The following is a 16,084-nucleotide window of genomic DNA, read 5'->3' on the forward strand; positions in this document are numbered from 1 at the left end:
GTGTTATTCCCCAAAATTAATAGGAAAATATATCAACTTCAGTGTGAACAAGAATATTTTAAGGGGAAGGTAGAACACCTAAACAAGAGTTGGAGCCTTTGACATTCATATCACCCAGACTTAGTTTTATACAATTCTTTGCAGGTGACCGGTTGGGCCTTTTAATAAGAGCTGTCTGTTGTTTCCGATGGTCTGTTGCTTGGGAAAGATAAATGGGGGACAGAGAGAGGGAGTGAAAAGAGAGGGGAAACAAAACTCAGATTTGGCTTCCACTCTATGCTCCCGGGGCCCTAAACAAAATAGCTTTGGGGAAATGTGATATTCAAGAAAAAAGAAATCCCCAAATATTAGGAGCTGAGTAAGAGATTTCTGGGTATATTATTTTGGATTCCATTGCAGAAGAAAAGTAGTATATATATATTCTGTAGCACTTATATAAAGAGTCCAGATGTTGATGTTGGATCTTGGTTCAGTTGGCTTAAAATGCATACTACATTTCTATAGTAGGGTAACTGTTATTATAGAATGAGTAAGTTTGGAAATCATGCAACGAACAAATGGCTTATATTGATTGACTGATTAACTGCAATCAAATAATTTTTTATTCCTCACAATCACATAGATAGATTTTCTCCATGACAATGTATCCCTATCATGATCTTTCAGGCCTTCTAATGATGCATTCATGCCACTATAATTGAGTTCATCCACCTTGTGGTTTATATTGGCCATTTTCATACAACATGTTATTGTTTGAAATCTGTCTTCATTTACAGTAATTAAGAGACTTTTAAATCCTTTTGCTTTTGTGCACAACATTTATTCTGCAGTAATGATGGCAGATGTATTTTAAACATGAAGTATAGTAATGGTGATGCTGAAGGCTGATTTTGAGGCTGGAATCTTCTGGGAATGCATTCCAAAGAAGAATAACAGAGTTAACTATGTCAAAGGTGATGAAACTCCAAAAAACACTTGTTATTTGGGAATTAATTGCCTGTTAGTTAATTATCATTGCCCCCCTCTCATAAAAGCTGGGGTAACACTCTTAACAACCTGGTCATTCAGGAACAATTTATTTCAAGGACATTGTTTGCTTCTCTGAATACTAATAATATTCATAATTTTCAATTATGCACTCAATGTGAATACAGTATCTGAAGTTTTATTATACAGAATTCTTCTTTTCCCCAGAGGAAATAAGGTTGAATAGGATAAGAGATTAAGGCTAATATCCAAAATATTTTATAAGAGAAAAATTAAGATTTGCTGGATGATGTTACAGAAACATCCTAAGGATACAGTTTTCCCCAAAGAAGCTTCATCTGAACTATGCCCCTGATAATTAATTAACTAAAATTTAATCTAGTATTACTAGAATGAATAGTCTACTTATTTGTCAACGAACAGCCAAACTTATATTTTGTTCAGAAATATATTTTCTTTCTCTGCAAAATATTCAAAATGTTCATTTTCCTCTTCCCAAGCAGATGTAGAATCTTTATTGATGTGTTGCTGCTGTTTGAATGAAAGGTTTTGATCTTAGTAGAAGCAAGCACTCAACAAGTCCCAAGAAATAGCATCCATACTCATTTCCTGAAAACTATTTTTACTAGCATTATCTAAGGCTTTGTTGATTGATCAGATATTAATATCTTGATAAAGGAGACTTAAAAGCGGATGAAAATGTAAAAATATCTGCAAAATGTACATTTTTGCATTGTTTCTTCTAGTCATTAGGTCAGGCCACTAGGAACAAAATATTAAAGTTTTTATTGGCTATGGAATCCCAGCTAGTCTGTCTGTGAAGTAAAGTTTAAAGTTTGTGTAGCCAATCAGATCCGATCATATAGGGATATCACTGAGGGCAACTGAAGCACTCACATTGTTCTTTTGTCTACATGGAAGGAGAGAAGAGATAACACATGACACCCAAGGAAATTTTCTTCTCTTATTGTGTCATTTTGACCAACAAGAATAGAGACTACCAGTACAATGCATCCAGACAGCATGCTTCTTTCATCTAAAGAGATTAGTAAATAGAAGCAAATTTCAAGTATCATTTAATGAATCGAAAGCTTAAATAGGATGCACATACAGGACCAAAAGTATATGTTGACTATCAAGCATAAGAGTGTCCTGTGTTCATCCTACTGAAAATAACGCAACGAGGATAACAGTTTACTGTTTACAGTTTACAATTACTGCTTTCTCTGTTCCTTTTAATAAGTGTTTTGATTTAGGCATATACATTATAATTAAACAAAATAGTATATCATTCTCTTGTTCTTTTGTCTCAGCCATTATTTTCAGATGCTCTCTCATAGTTGCTTATATGTGCTGTTGACAAAACTGTAGTAAAGTTCAAGGTGCTACAATAATTTGTCTCTTTCCTTGCTATAATGTTTATTCTTCTCTTTATAATATGGAATTTTAACCACTTTCTTTTTTGATTCAAACTGTTTTTGCAATAAACAAAATTCTGACACATTTCTGTTCAACTTAACAACTAAATTAGAGCCCATGTGAGTACCTGCTTTGATTGCTATGCTAGTCAATCTTAAGAGTTAAAGTCTTTGGTGTTCCTAAACAAGAGAACTTGGCGTGGCATGGCATAATAACTAATATCAATTTTCTTTTCCTCTTAGGACAAAATTTTAAGTGCAAAATTTAGGAGCATTGCCAAATTTGAATTACTCTGCAGAAATCTGTAAAGCCAGAATTTTATTTTTTGAAATAACTTATTTGTAGCATTTAATGCTACAAAGCTTTATAAGAGACATTTTGGTAGACTCCTAAAGAAAGTAGTGTTTTTGCATATTGAACTTGGTATGATGAGAGATTGAAAGATTTAATTTCTCCATAGCCTTCTCAAGTATTACAACAGGAATATACAGTATACCAGTGCACCAAGAAGTACTATACAGGAATGGTCTCTCACAGAGAATTCCTCCATTCATATCAGCTTAATTTTTACATTTACATTTGCATTTAAGTCCTGGTTCTATTGCATTTGGAGAGGATATAAAGGGGAAGATTTTTAAATATACTTTGCTGAGTTATCTCCAGCAAGGAGTATCATAGTAACTGTGATGCCATTAGATAGATATTGTTTTGAAATTTGTTGTAATTTGGAGTTCCTTCAGACAATTGGAATTGTCTCACTACATCAAGCTACAATTTTAGAAAACCTTATTTTTATGGGTTAATTCAAGTTAAAATTTCCACAGAGATGCTCTCAAATCCTGTTTCACTCTTCAAGTTCAGCCCTGGAAGACTTTCGTAGTATAATAAAGAATAGTCCCTCTTCATTAACCGCATAGGGTCACTTATCACACAGATATCATTTTTGACATGTTTCTGAAAACAATCTGCTTGCCATCTGTGCAGTGTAATATGTAATGAATGTATATGACTAGTCTGCAACACGTGTACATGGCAAGATTCCAGCAGTAAACAGCTTTCATGACATGGTTAACTTCACTTGTATGCATTTGCTGTGTATCACTAATCCATATTCACCTTTTCTACATCAAGCTGCCATTATGTGAGAAATATTCTTCTCTGGAGCAATCCAGTTAACTGACATAGTTATGTCTAGGTTTTAGCATATCCCTCACCTAGGTCTTCTGAAGCATTTAAGGGCCAGAGCACTTGAGAATATTATAGATAAAACTCTCCCAATATTGAATGGTCGTTGCTTGCCAAATACTATTAACAGTACGCAAGGTTACTGTCTATCACCTAGTCTGTTGAGGGTAGAGTGCACTGAGAATTCCAGTGGTGAGTAATCCTATCAATAGTAATCACAAGTCATGGTTTTATCCTCATTTACCAAATTTTCTTCCATTATCTATGTTCTTCAAGCACAATTAATGAGGAGTTTGCTTACCTATTAGGAGAATCTAAACTCTTTTTTGACAAGGGTTCTTTTAGCCTTCTGTCTGTGCTGAACTTCTTGGGCTCTTGCTGCCAATAGAATGGGCACTTATTTTTTTCCCCTTCTACATCCTAAGACATTGTTTTTCTTTTCCCACAGCAGGAACATGCTAGACTCACAAAGGGCTAAACTGTTGACTTTGTCTTGTGTGCTCTTTGCACTTCTAAACCATGGATGTGATAAATTAGCTTCAGCCAGAAAGTGAACACTCAAGTTGACATCTTGTATATTGGATTAAAACAGGTTTTTTTTAATTGATGGAATCCTTTGTGTAGCATTTCAGAAATACAATAATTGGGAATTAATTGTGAAGATTCTTACTATAACTTGGAAGACCGTTTGATGTTTCTACTGTAAGACAAATCTGCTGAAACGAATGAATGCAGCCCTTAGCTACAGCAGCCATTACCTACCATTATCAAGCAGTCAGGAGAAGGTTAAAGGGAAAAGCTCTCCTGACCACCTACATTGGCCCTATGATGAATGCCTAATTTCTTCCCTTTCTCCTTACTCTGCCACTAATAAAAGACTTGCTTCACATATTCACCCCACTGCAAATGTTTCTCTTAAATAAGGATAAAACCATCACAATGTAAAAAAGATGTTGAGACTGTAGAAAGAGTACTAAGAAGAGCAACAAAGATGATTAGGGGACTGGAGGTTAAAACATATAAAGAATGTTTGCTGGTATTGGGTACGTCTAGTTTAATGAAGAGAAGGACGAGGAGTGACATGATAGCAGTGTTCCAATATCTCAGGGGTTGCCACAAAGAAGAGGGAGTCAAGCTATTCTCCAAAGTATCTGAGGGCAGGACAAGAAGCAATGCATGGAAACTAGTCAAAGAGAGAAGCAACCTAGAACTAAGGAGAAATTTCCTGACGGTTAGAACAATTAATCAGTGGAACAATTTACCTCCAGAAGTTGTGAATGCTCCAACACTGGAAGTTTTTGAGAAGAAACTGGACAGCCATTTGTCTGAAATGGTATAGGGTTTCCTGCCTGAGCAGCGGGTTGGACTAGAAGACCTCCAAGGTCCCTTCCAACTCTATTATTATTATTATTATTATTATTATTATTATTATTATTATTATTATTATTGTTTGTTTGTTTGTTGTTGTTTGTTGTTTGTTGTTGTTAATAATAATAATAATTGCACAGTCAGACATATGTTCAGACTGGATTTGGCATTTTTGTCTACCTATCAAGTCCTTACCAAGGACCTGGGATAGGCAGATGTAGATGTTTGAATTGATAGCATTACTGATATCGTTGCAGGATGGAAGCTGTTCCTAATAAGACTGCCTTTTCCAATTGACTGATGGCGAATTTGTCAATGCCAGTGGTGTCCAAGTGGTGTTCCAATTGTTTTGGGATTGCACTCAAGGCACCTATTACTATTGGTACTACCCTTGCTTGCCTTTGCCACAGTCATTCTATTTCTATTTGTAGGTCTTTGTATTTTGTTAACTTCTCCAGTTCTTTTCTTCTATTTTGCTATCTCCAGGCACTGCCATATACACTATCAAGACTTTTTTGTCTTTCTTATCGACAATTGTTAAGACCGGGATGTTGTTGTTGTTATTATTATTGTCATCAAGAGAACATATAAAAGCATGACGCCAAGCCTAGCAATATTATCAGATTTATATCAGCAATGATAATAGAAGAAGGATAAGTTGGTGAGATTCGCTTTATTAAATATAATGACTACATGAAAAGGAAGAGGGGATTTCAAATTCAGTAACTCTTGGGGTATCATTTGCTCCAAGTGGTGATCTCAAGGGACAGCTAAGGAACAAGACTTTTAAGACTGTGGTGTTAAAACATAACCTGATTAGCTGCAGGACTACCTCACCCCAATTACATCATCCTGTCCCATTAGATTTAGCAGGGAAGCCATGTTACAGGTTCCATCAGCATCTGGTGGGTCCCAGGAGCTAGGCCTTCTCTTCTGTACTGCTTTCCTTCTGGCACATTCTGCCCCCTGTAGTTGTTTCTTCTCTGCTATTGTTTAGGAAGATAGGGCTATGTCTTCAGGCTTGGAGATCTTTGAGTACAGGAGACATTCTTAGATTGCTCTATTGTGATTGATCTTCATGCTCTCTCTGTGAAATCTTCATGCGCTCTTTCATGCTCTCTCTGTGTAAAAAAATAGATTTTTTTAATCCATTTGTTTTATTTAATTGTTGTAGGTCACCTAGAGATGCTTTGTGTGAGATGTGTAGACTTATAAATAAAGATAATAAATAAAGACATTAGTAAAATAAATAAATAAACTTATTCCTAGGATGCTTTCATTCCTAGGGTGGTTCCAACTTTTTCTCTTAATGGATTTTCTGTGGAAAGAAAGGGACATAGCCATGGGAAAACAAAGAAGGGTTGCAAATGGGAGAAGACATCATCAGGATTACTTATGCATTTCCCATAAATGAGACAGAGTCATTGCAAAATGAATGCCTCAACTGGAAGCACTCTTTATACTTTCTACTGTCTACCTCCAATGTCTTTGCCAAAGAAAATCCTGTGACATGTATGGGTTATCTTACAAAAACTCTATGAGGAGAAGGGATGTGAAATGATTCATTGACATGCATTGCTGAGAAAGTCTTTGAACCTAGGTTTTGTCCAATATACCACTCTGGTTCATTCTTCTTTTTCTATGCCAAGATATAATGGATAATGATTTAGCAGATGAGGGAAAAATTGAAGATGAGGATAGCACCTATAAAGCTGAGGACTGAAGTCCTTGAATAACAAAGAAGCAATCTGAAAAGTGGCAAAAGTTGATACAGGTTGCCTCTACTACTTTTTGTGCATAATGTTATGACATTAATTTTGATGAAGAAATCAAATTTGGATTCACTGAAAATGTTCGCTAAAGGAGGGATCCGCCAGAGGAAGGAAGGAAGGTCTTTGCTTATGTAGCTATTTTTCTTCGAAATAGCTCAAGATAATTCTGCATAGTTACACAGGCACAGGCAAACACACACACACACACACACACACACACACACACACACACACTCAAGCACACACAATTTTCATCACAATCTATGATTATCCAATAGTGCATATTGTAGCAGTAAGACTTAGACATTGATATAAAAAGCAGAATCTCTATTTTCCACAAAATGTCAAAATTGCCTAATCAGGTAAAGTTGATTAAATAGCCATTCTGACTACTATAGTCATTTGACCTTCTAAATACTAGATTAAAACCCAGAAGAACATGAGTTTTAACTGATACTTTGAGTAAAGAAGCTCTAAGAGGAAAGATGGAAGCATTTTTTTCCCTCCAGTTGGCTAAAGTGTATATGAAACTCAAGCAAGGAATAAAAACTTGAATAAAAAAATTAAACTACTATGCAGTCAAGATAGCTATAGAATAGGAGAAATATCAGTGACTCCATTTGAAAATACCACATTTTTGCCTCTCTTGAAATTATAATATATTCTCATAGGTTTTTAAAATAAACTTTCAGTGTTAAAACCTAATTTTAAGAGTCTTACCTTACCAATGAATTGTGGGATATTATGGTATTTCCTGACTTAATTCTGTTTGATATTATTTCCAAGATGTTCATTCTGATGATTACAAAGACGTTACAGACAGAACAAAATGACAGAACAAAATGCCAAACTTATGAGTTTTTGAAGCCTCTATTAGGTTTTTCCTGTTCTAAAATTTTGGGAAATATTTCATGGAATTTTATGTCTCTGAAATACTGAGCTCTATTAAGTCTTTGTAATTTGTATCTAGGATTTTCCAATGAATGTGAGAAGTATGGACACGTCTGTTATAATTGTATTGTTATTAATATTGATTTCTGGAAAGTATACTGTAGTAGGCTCTCACTGATTAATGCAGTGTCTTGTTCTTCATCCTCTGTGTGGATTAGAACTGAAAATGAAAGAATATCCTAGAAGTATTTTGCTGGAAGGCTTAGTAATGGTATTCCTCAATTTATTATATTTATTGTGGTAATCGGGAGACAGATCTAGGTGTCCTAATGGACCACCCATGCTGCAGTTACCCAAAAAAATAATGCAGTCCTATACTGCATCAACAGAGGGATAGTATCAAGATCATGAGAAGTGATAGTGCCATTTTATACTGTACTAGTGACAGACCATACTTGGAATACTGCATCTAGTTCTGATCACCATGATAGAAAAAAGATGCTGAAACCCTAGAAAAAGTACAGAGAAGAGCAACAAAGATGATAAGGGTCTGGAGGCTAAATTGTATGATGAATAGTTGAGGTAACTAGGTAAGTCTAGTCTAACAAAGATGAGGACTAGGGATGACACGATAGCAGTCTTCTACTATTTGAAGAGTCCAAAGAGAAGAAGAGTCCAAAGAACCTGAGGGCAGGCAAGAAGTAATGGGTGGAAAGAGAAATTTTCTGACAGTGAGAACAATTAATCACTGGAATTGCTTGCCACCAGAAATTGTGGGAACTGGAAGTTTTCAAGAAGAGATTTGCAACCATTTGTCTGGAATGGTATAAGATCTCCTGCTCCAGCAGGGGTTGGACTAGAAGACCTCCAAGGCCTCTTCCAACTCTGTTATCCCATGTTCTATGTATAAAGACAGTTTAAAGTTACAACAGACTTTTTTAAAAAGCTACCTATGACTCATGCTCAAAGTTACGACTGCTCCCTCCCGTCCCCATGGTCACCTGATTGCACTTTGGTGCATTCCACACTCATATGATCATAATTTTTTTCAATGTTTTCTGGCAGAAAATAGCAAAAAAAAAAACCTCTCATAGAATAATCTGGATTTGCCTAATGACCAGTGGTTTGCTTCACAATCACAGGATTTGCTTTACAATAATGACTCACTCTATGATCATCATAACAGTCATAAAATTGAGTTCAGGCATGTGATTGTATACATTATGATCACAATGACTTACAACCAAAATTCCAGACTCCATTGTGATTGTAAATTAAGGATTATCTGTTCTACCATTGAAAAAAGCACTATATTGCTATTCTGTTGCTTTCTCTTTAATAGGAGTATGTGTAGGTAAAAAGAAGGCACTGAACAGATTCATATGAAAAAAGTTACAAATGGAAGATAGCATCTGGATTCCCAAAAAAATTCCGCTACTGAGCTGTGATGATTGGATGATAAAAGCTTACTCTTAAAACACCTTCTAATAAAGCTTTTTTGGGAAGAGGTTAGAAAACTGTTCAATTTTTATTTGGCTCTCAAATAAAGGAGGCTCTTGGTTTGTATCCTTCTGCTGGTCTCACAATCCCTTCAAATCTGAAACCAGGAACTACTACCAGCTTTGGTTAAGCTGAACGATTTCTTATGGATTCGAAAGAAGGAAGATGGCATTAGTGGACTTAAACCAATGCGTCTATCATTATCAGCACTAGATTCTGTGTAACAGGGCTGTGCATTACTGTGGGTCAAAGAAAAAAAGTGCTTTGCAGCATACATGTATCATCCGATGGAAAATTTTACAATTAAAAATAATAATAGATGCTGTAACAGTTGGTAAAGCTGTGAAGGACAGCCACGCAGCCCTGGGAAAATATGCAGTTGCTTTAAAGAGTTGCTCATAAGTATGCGCAGAAATACCCTTTCCATTCAAAGTCAAAGCAATGTAGGGCCTTATTGGGTAGCAGTGATGAAACAAATTAGAAGCCTATCAGTCAGAAAATGCTGTTTTAATTTCCTTTTGTCTTTACAGGCGGAGGAATACACAACCTATATGTGCAAACCTGCAGGAAGCCATTATGATGTGCTACAATGAAAATAAGCAGCAAGTGCTAAACTGCTCAGAGCTAGTCAAGGAGTATCAGCGTTGTGTTAGATTAGCACAAAAGGTATCTATAATTTTATTTCTGCTTTACATCAAGCAAATTTCTTGATTACTGCTCTTGTCTTGTAAAGGAACATGCCCATTAGAAGACTTTGCCTCTCTCCAGATTTTTTGCTCCTCCAGGTACTGATGAAGAGCCAGTTCACATATTGTGAAAAACAGCTACATTCATGTATGAAGGTAACAAAAACTAATAGTTACACGCTTATTTTATTAATCATTCAGACAGCACATGCAATCTTTAGCAGAATATTGAAGTTCAGCACATGGGAAAAGGCTAGAGGGAAAAAGTTTGGGGAAGTTAAGGGATTTGCCTTTCTAAACTCATTAGTAAGGTTTACATTCAGTTTTGAATTTGCACCAGAATTCAAAATCAGTTCTAAAATTTCATTTTATAAGTTCAGCTTTGATGAATTTACATATTTTCCCATATTAATGATCCCTCTTGTCCTTGATTTCTGTATAAATATCTAAATTCTTCTCTTGTACTTTGTCTCAAGATGATGTACAGTTTTCCATATTTTTTTTCAGTGGGATCTAGCATTGTTTGTTTATTTTGGTTTTTATCTTGCATTAGCTTTATTCAGAAATAACTTTGAATTAGTTTCCCAATACGGTATGATTTCATATTTCAGTGATTAAAACTTATAGAGAATTTGACCACTCATATAATTAAATAGAGCCAGAGGTGGGTTACATTAGAGGTCCCTAACCCCTGTCTGTGGACTGGCACTGGTCCATGACGTGCCAGAAACCAGGCCATGCAAACTAGTGAAACCCCATCTGTGGGATGCAAGTAGCATGCAAAACCACGTCTTCTCCAGTCTGCGGAAAAAACGCTCTTCATGGAACCAGTCCCTGGTGCCCAAAAGGATACGGCCTCTGGGTTACATAGTATATTATAAATTGTTCCAAGCATTTCAGTGAAGCCAGAGTAGATACTTCAAACACAGCTACTATATGCAATTATATTTTCATCTTGTCACAGCTTTACCATAATTTAGATGAGTGATAGATTTATCTTCCAATTGTTTTAGTAAATCTAAAATATTACCAGTAGATTATTTTCAATTTCCTAAAGTCACCCAGTGTTTCTTTGTTTTTCCTAACTTGTTGTTTCCTAAGTCTTTCTCTTCAATTTATATATCTAAATCCTATTTTCCTAGTATTATGATAATATAAAAATAAATCTATTTTATCAATTATGTTTTACCATCTTTTATCAATATTATTTAATTTTATCAATCCTATTATCAGTTTAAATGAAACTTTGTCTAATAGATTATCAAAAGATTGATATGTTACTAAAACGGTCAGGTTGGTAACCTTTAACTAGACAAAATGGTATATTAACGTCAAACCTTTTTCAACCAGGGTAACTCAAATGACTTAACTTACAAAATGAAGGGACCTGTGAGAATAAAATTTTAAAAAGTTATTTTTGTTCAAGAACTTTACAAGTAGTACAGAGTACTACTTAAAGAGTAGTACTTTAAAGAGTACAGAGAAGAGCAACAAAGATGATCAGGGGACTGAAGGCTAAAACATATAAGGAATGGTTGCTGGAATTGGGTATGTCTAGTTTAATGAAGAGAAGGACGAGGGGTGACATGATAGTGTTCCAATATCTCAGGGGCTGCCACAAAGAAGAGGGAGTCAAGCTATTCTCCAAAGTACCTGAGGGCAGGACAAGAAGCAACGGATGGAAACTAACAAAAGAGAGAAGGAACCTAGAACTAAGGAGAAATTTCCTGACACTTAGAACAATTAATCAGTGAAACAACCTGCCTCCAGAAGCTGTGAATGCTCCAACACTGAGAAATAATAATAATAATAATAATAATAATAATAATAATAATAATAATAACCCCCAGTGAGGCACTACCTTGACGTGGTTGTGGGGCTTGTGTACTCTGAGGAAGATGAGAGCTATGCCAGAGGTTCAACCATACTGGACAGGTCTCATCAGAGGAGTCAGACAAAGAGTGTCTCTCCCATAAAAAATATGGTGAGACGTAAATTGCAGAATGCCATACCGGCTCGGACGTCGCCCGGGTTAACAAGGTCCGCACTAGATATTGGAGTTCCTGGATATCTGGTGAAAAATGGGTTACAGGACTCAGGACTGTTGGCTGAGCAACCAGGGCCAGCAGCTGCAGAACTACTGGAAGAAAAGGTGTTTACCCGTCGCAGATACACAGTGATGGAAAACAAAGAAATAATGATCTGTTACTACAGATCAAGTCCAACAAGACGAGGATATCTAAAACGAATGCACGAATTCTGGAAAGAACAACATCCAGAATCAGAAATAACAGAACAGAGACTAGCAGATCAACGCCGATTTATAACACGAAATAAAGTATTTACAGAAACAGAATTGGACGAACTGCAAAGGTTTACCCAGGGCAAAGAAATCAAAGCCTTACAAGAAGTAATTCAGAATGTAGAGGCAAACCAGGGGGAGTTGGCAGTGAAAGAATCCAGTAGAGATATACAACTGTTCTCATTTGGAAACCAGGCACCTCTTCCTCAGGAAGAACAAAACCCTCTAACTAAAGAAATAAAAGAATTGAAACAAAGAATAACTGAGCATCTAGAACAGCACAAAAACAACAGAATAAGGCTGCCTGCATTGAAGCTTGTTCCAAAGAAACAGCTAGCACAAGCATTAAAAGATGCAAATACTGCAATAGCAAGTATAAGCACCAATTCACTGCAAGAAACAAACCAACTAATGTACAGCACAGCTGCAGTTATAACAGAATACCTGGGATGTAAAATCAACAAAAAAGAAAAACAAACAAACAGTGCACCACAAAAATGGAAGGTTAGACTAGAAAATAAGATCAGCAAGTTAAGATCACATGCAAGCAAGCTAGAACAGATGAAAGAAAAGAAGCTGAAGAACAAGAAGACCAAAGAATACCTAATCAAGAAATACCACTTAGAAACAAGGAAGATCAAGGAAGCACTGGAAATAATAAAGCAACAAATAACAGCTATAGCCAGGAAAATCAGTAGATATGAAGCAATTGCAAACTATAGGCAGAACCTCCAATTTCAATCCAATCAGAAACGTTTCTACCAATCCATCAATGGAGAAACTGCAAGGAATCAGTCAGTACCTGACAAGGAAGAAACAGTGCAATTCTGGAAGCAGATATGGGATAACCCAAAGAAATACAACAAGGATGCGGCTTGGTTAAAAGAGGTGGATGCAAATAAAACAGAAGTTGAAATGAAAGAACTAGTAATAACAACAAAAATGGTAGAAAAAAGAGCAAAGAAAATCAAAAATTGGTCAGCACCAGGTGAAGATGAACTGCATGGGTTTTGGTTGAAACATCTAACTGTTATACACCCACTCATTGCCAAGCAGTTCAACAATATACTACAAGGAGGAGAAATTGAAAAGTGGCTAACAACTGGGAAAACCTACCTAATAATGAAAAATCCAGCAAAAGGGGCAACACCAGGTAACTACAGGCCAATTACCTGCTTACCAACAACTTTCAAATTACTAACTGGTGTGGTAGCTGATGCAGTACAACAGCATCTAGTTGAAAACAATCTCTTTCCACCTGAGCAGAAAGGAAACCGCCCCAATAGCAGAGGAACAAAAGATCAACTCCTAATAGACAAAATGATCTTGGAAAACTGTAAGAGAAGGAAGACCAACCTGAATGTGGCATGGATTGACTACAAAAAGGCATTTGACTCTCTGCCACATGATTGCATAATCAAGTGCCTAGAAATAACAGGAGTAAGTAGAAACATCAGAAAATTTGTGCAAAGATCGATGGCACAATGGAAGACACAGTTGCAGATCAATGGTGAAAAGCTGGGAGAGGTTAATATCAAGAGAGGAATATTTCAAGGAGATTCATTATCACCATTACTATTTGTTATTGCACTGTTTCCTCTGTCAACAATACTGAATAACTCAGGACATGGCTATCAAACATCAAAAACATCTGCTAGACTATCCCACCTCCTTTACATGGATGATCTGAAGCTGTATGGAAAAACATCATCTGAAATAGAATCGCTGCTCAACACTGTCCGTATATATAGCCAAGATATTGTAATGGAGTTTGGCTTGGACAAATGTGCCACACTTACTATCAAACAAGGAAAAATAGTGAAAACTGAAGGAATCAAGATGCCCCACGAAAATAACATTAAGAGTCTGGATGAGGAAGAATACTACAAATACTTGGGTATCCTTCAAGCTGACAACATCAAGCACACTGAAGTCAAGAAAAAGATTAGAGGTGAATACATCAAGAGAGTGAAGAAGATCTTAAAATCCAAACTCAATGGAGGAAATACCATAAAGGCAATCAACACCTGGGCAATCCCAGTCATTAGGTACACAGCTGGAATAGTGGACTGGACTCAAGCAGAACTAAAAGCAATGGATAGGCAGACCAGAAAAATAATGACAATGAATCACGCCCTTCATCCACGCAGTGACATTGATAGACTTTATCTACCAAGGCAAATAGGTGGGCGTGGAATGCTACAAGTACATCAGATGGTTGAAGAAGAAAAAATGGCTTTGGAAGAATATCTGAAGAACAATGATGAAGATGCACTGAAATTAGTATATCAGGAAGGCTTACTGACTACTGGAGAGACCAAACTGGCCTACAAGAAAGACCAAATGAAGAACAGAATAGAGGCATGGGAAGACAAAGCACTACATGGCCAATACATGAAAAAAATAGCTGGGAAAGCAGATAATAATAAAACCTGGCAATGGCTAAGAGCAGGAAAATTGAAGAAAGAGACCGAGGGACTAATTCTGGCTGCACAAGACCAAGCCTTAAGGACAAATGCATACAAAGTCAAAATTGAGAAGACAGCAACAGACAGTAAGTGCCGCCTATGCAAAGAAGCTGAAGAAACAGTGGACCACTTGGTAAGCTGTTGCAAGAAGATTGCACAGACTGATTACAAGCAGCGGCATGACAAAGTAGCAACAATGGTGCATTGGAAGATCTGCAAAAAATATCATTTGCCTGTAAGCAAAAACTGGTGGGATCATAAAATAGAGAAAGTCATAGAAAATGATAAAATTAAACTGCTCTGGGACTTCAGAATTCAAACAGACAAGCACCTGCAACATAACACCCCAGACTTAACAATTGTCGATAAGAAAGAAAAAAAAGTCTGGATAGTGGACGTGGCAGTGCCTGGAGACAGCAGAATAGAAGAGAAAGAACTGGAGAAGATAACAAAATACAAAGACCTGTGTACCCAATGACTGGAATTGCCCAGGTGTTGATTGCCTTTATGGGTATTTCCTCCATTGAGTTTGGACTTTAAGATCTTCTTCACTCTCTTGATGTATTCACCTCTAATCTTTTTATTGACTTCAGTGTGCTTGATGTTGTCAGCTTGAAGGATACCCAAGTATTTGTAGTAATCTTCCTCATCCAGACTCTTAATGTTATTTTCGTGGGGCATCTTGATTCCTTCAGTTTTCACTACTTTTCCTTGTTTGATAGTAAGTGTGGCACATTTGTCCAAGCCAAACTCCATAACAATATCTTGGCTATATATACAGATAGTGTTGAGCAGCGATTCTATTTCAGATGATGTTTTTCCATACAACTTCAGATCATCCATGTAAAGGAGATGGGATAGTCTGGCAGATGTTTTTGATGTTTGATAGCCATGTCCTGAGTTATTCAGTATTGTTGACAGAGGAAACAGTGCAATAACAAATAATAATGGTGACAATGAATCTCCTTGAAATATTCCTCTCTTAATATTAACCTCTCCCAATCTCTCACCATTATCTGCAACTGTGTCTTCCATTGTGCCATCGATCTTTGCACAAATTTTCTGATGTTTCTACTGGCTCCTGTTATTTCTAGGCACTTGATTATCCAATCATGTGGCAGAGAGTCAAATGCCTTTTTGTAATCAATCCATGCCACATTCAGGTTGGTCTTCCTTCTCTTGCAGTTTTCCAAGATCATTTTGTGTATTAGGAGTTGATCTTTTGTTCCTCTGCTATTGGGGCGGTTTCCTTTCTGCTCAGGTGGAAAGAGATTGTTTTCAACTAGATGCTGTTGTACTGCATCAGCTACCACACCAGTTAGTAATTTGAATGTTGTTGGTAAGCAGGTAATTGGCCTATAGTTACCTGGTGTTGCCCCTTTTGCTGGATTTTTCATTATTAGGTAGGTTTTCCCAGTTGTTAGCCACTTTTCAATTTCTCCTCCTTGTCGTATATTGTTGAACTGCTTGGCAATGAGTGGGTGTATAACAATTAGATGTTTCAAC

At 36.5% G+C, this 16,084-nt stretch overlaps 1 protein-coding gene across 2 annotated transcripts in view; it reads left to right on the top strand.

Annotated features, from left to right (window-relative positions):
* CHCHD6 (coiled-coil-helix-coiled-coil-helix domain containing 6) overlaps positions 1-16,084 on the top strand; it is a 256,299-nt gene that overhangs the window by 173,508 nt on the left and 66,707 nt on the right. For both annotated transcript variants that reach the window (XR_005554026.1, XM_039321835.1), the window contains exon 7: positions 9,653-9,788. Coding sequence is in view for 1 of the 2 variants with exons in the window: in XM_039321835.1 (XP_039177769.1) it covers positions 9,653-9,788 (136 nt within the window). In the remaining variant the exon portion in view is untranslated. The remainder of the gene's footprint in view (positions 1-9,652; positions 9,789-16,084) is intronic.

Source organism: Crotalus tigris, unplaced genomic scaffold, assembly GCF_016545835.1.
Source record: "Crotalus tigris isolate CLP2741 ecotype Arizona unplaced genomic scaffold, ASM1654583v1 scf7180000023829.5930981, whole genome shotgun sequence".
Lineage (NCBI taxonomy): Eukaryota > Metazoa > Chordata > Lepidosauria > Squamata > Viperidae > Crotalus > Crotalus tigris.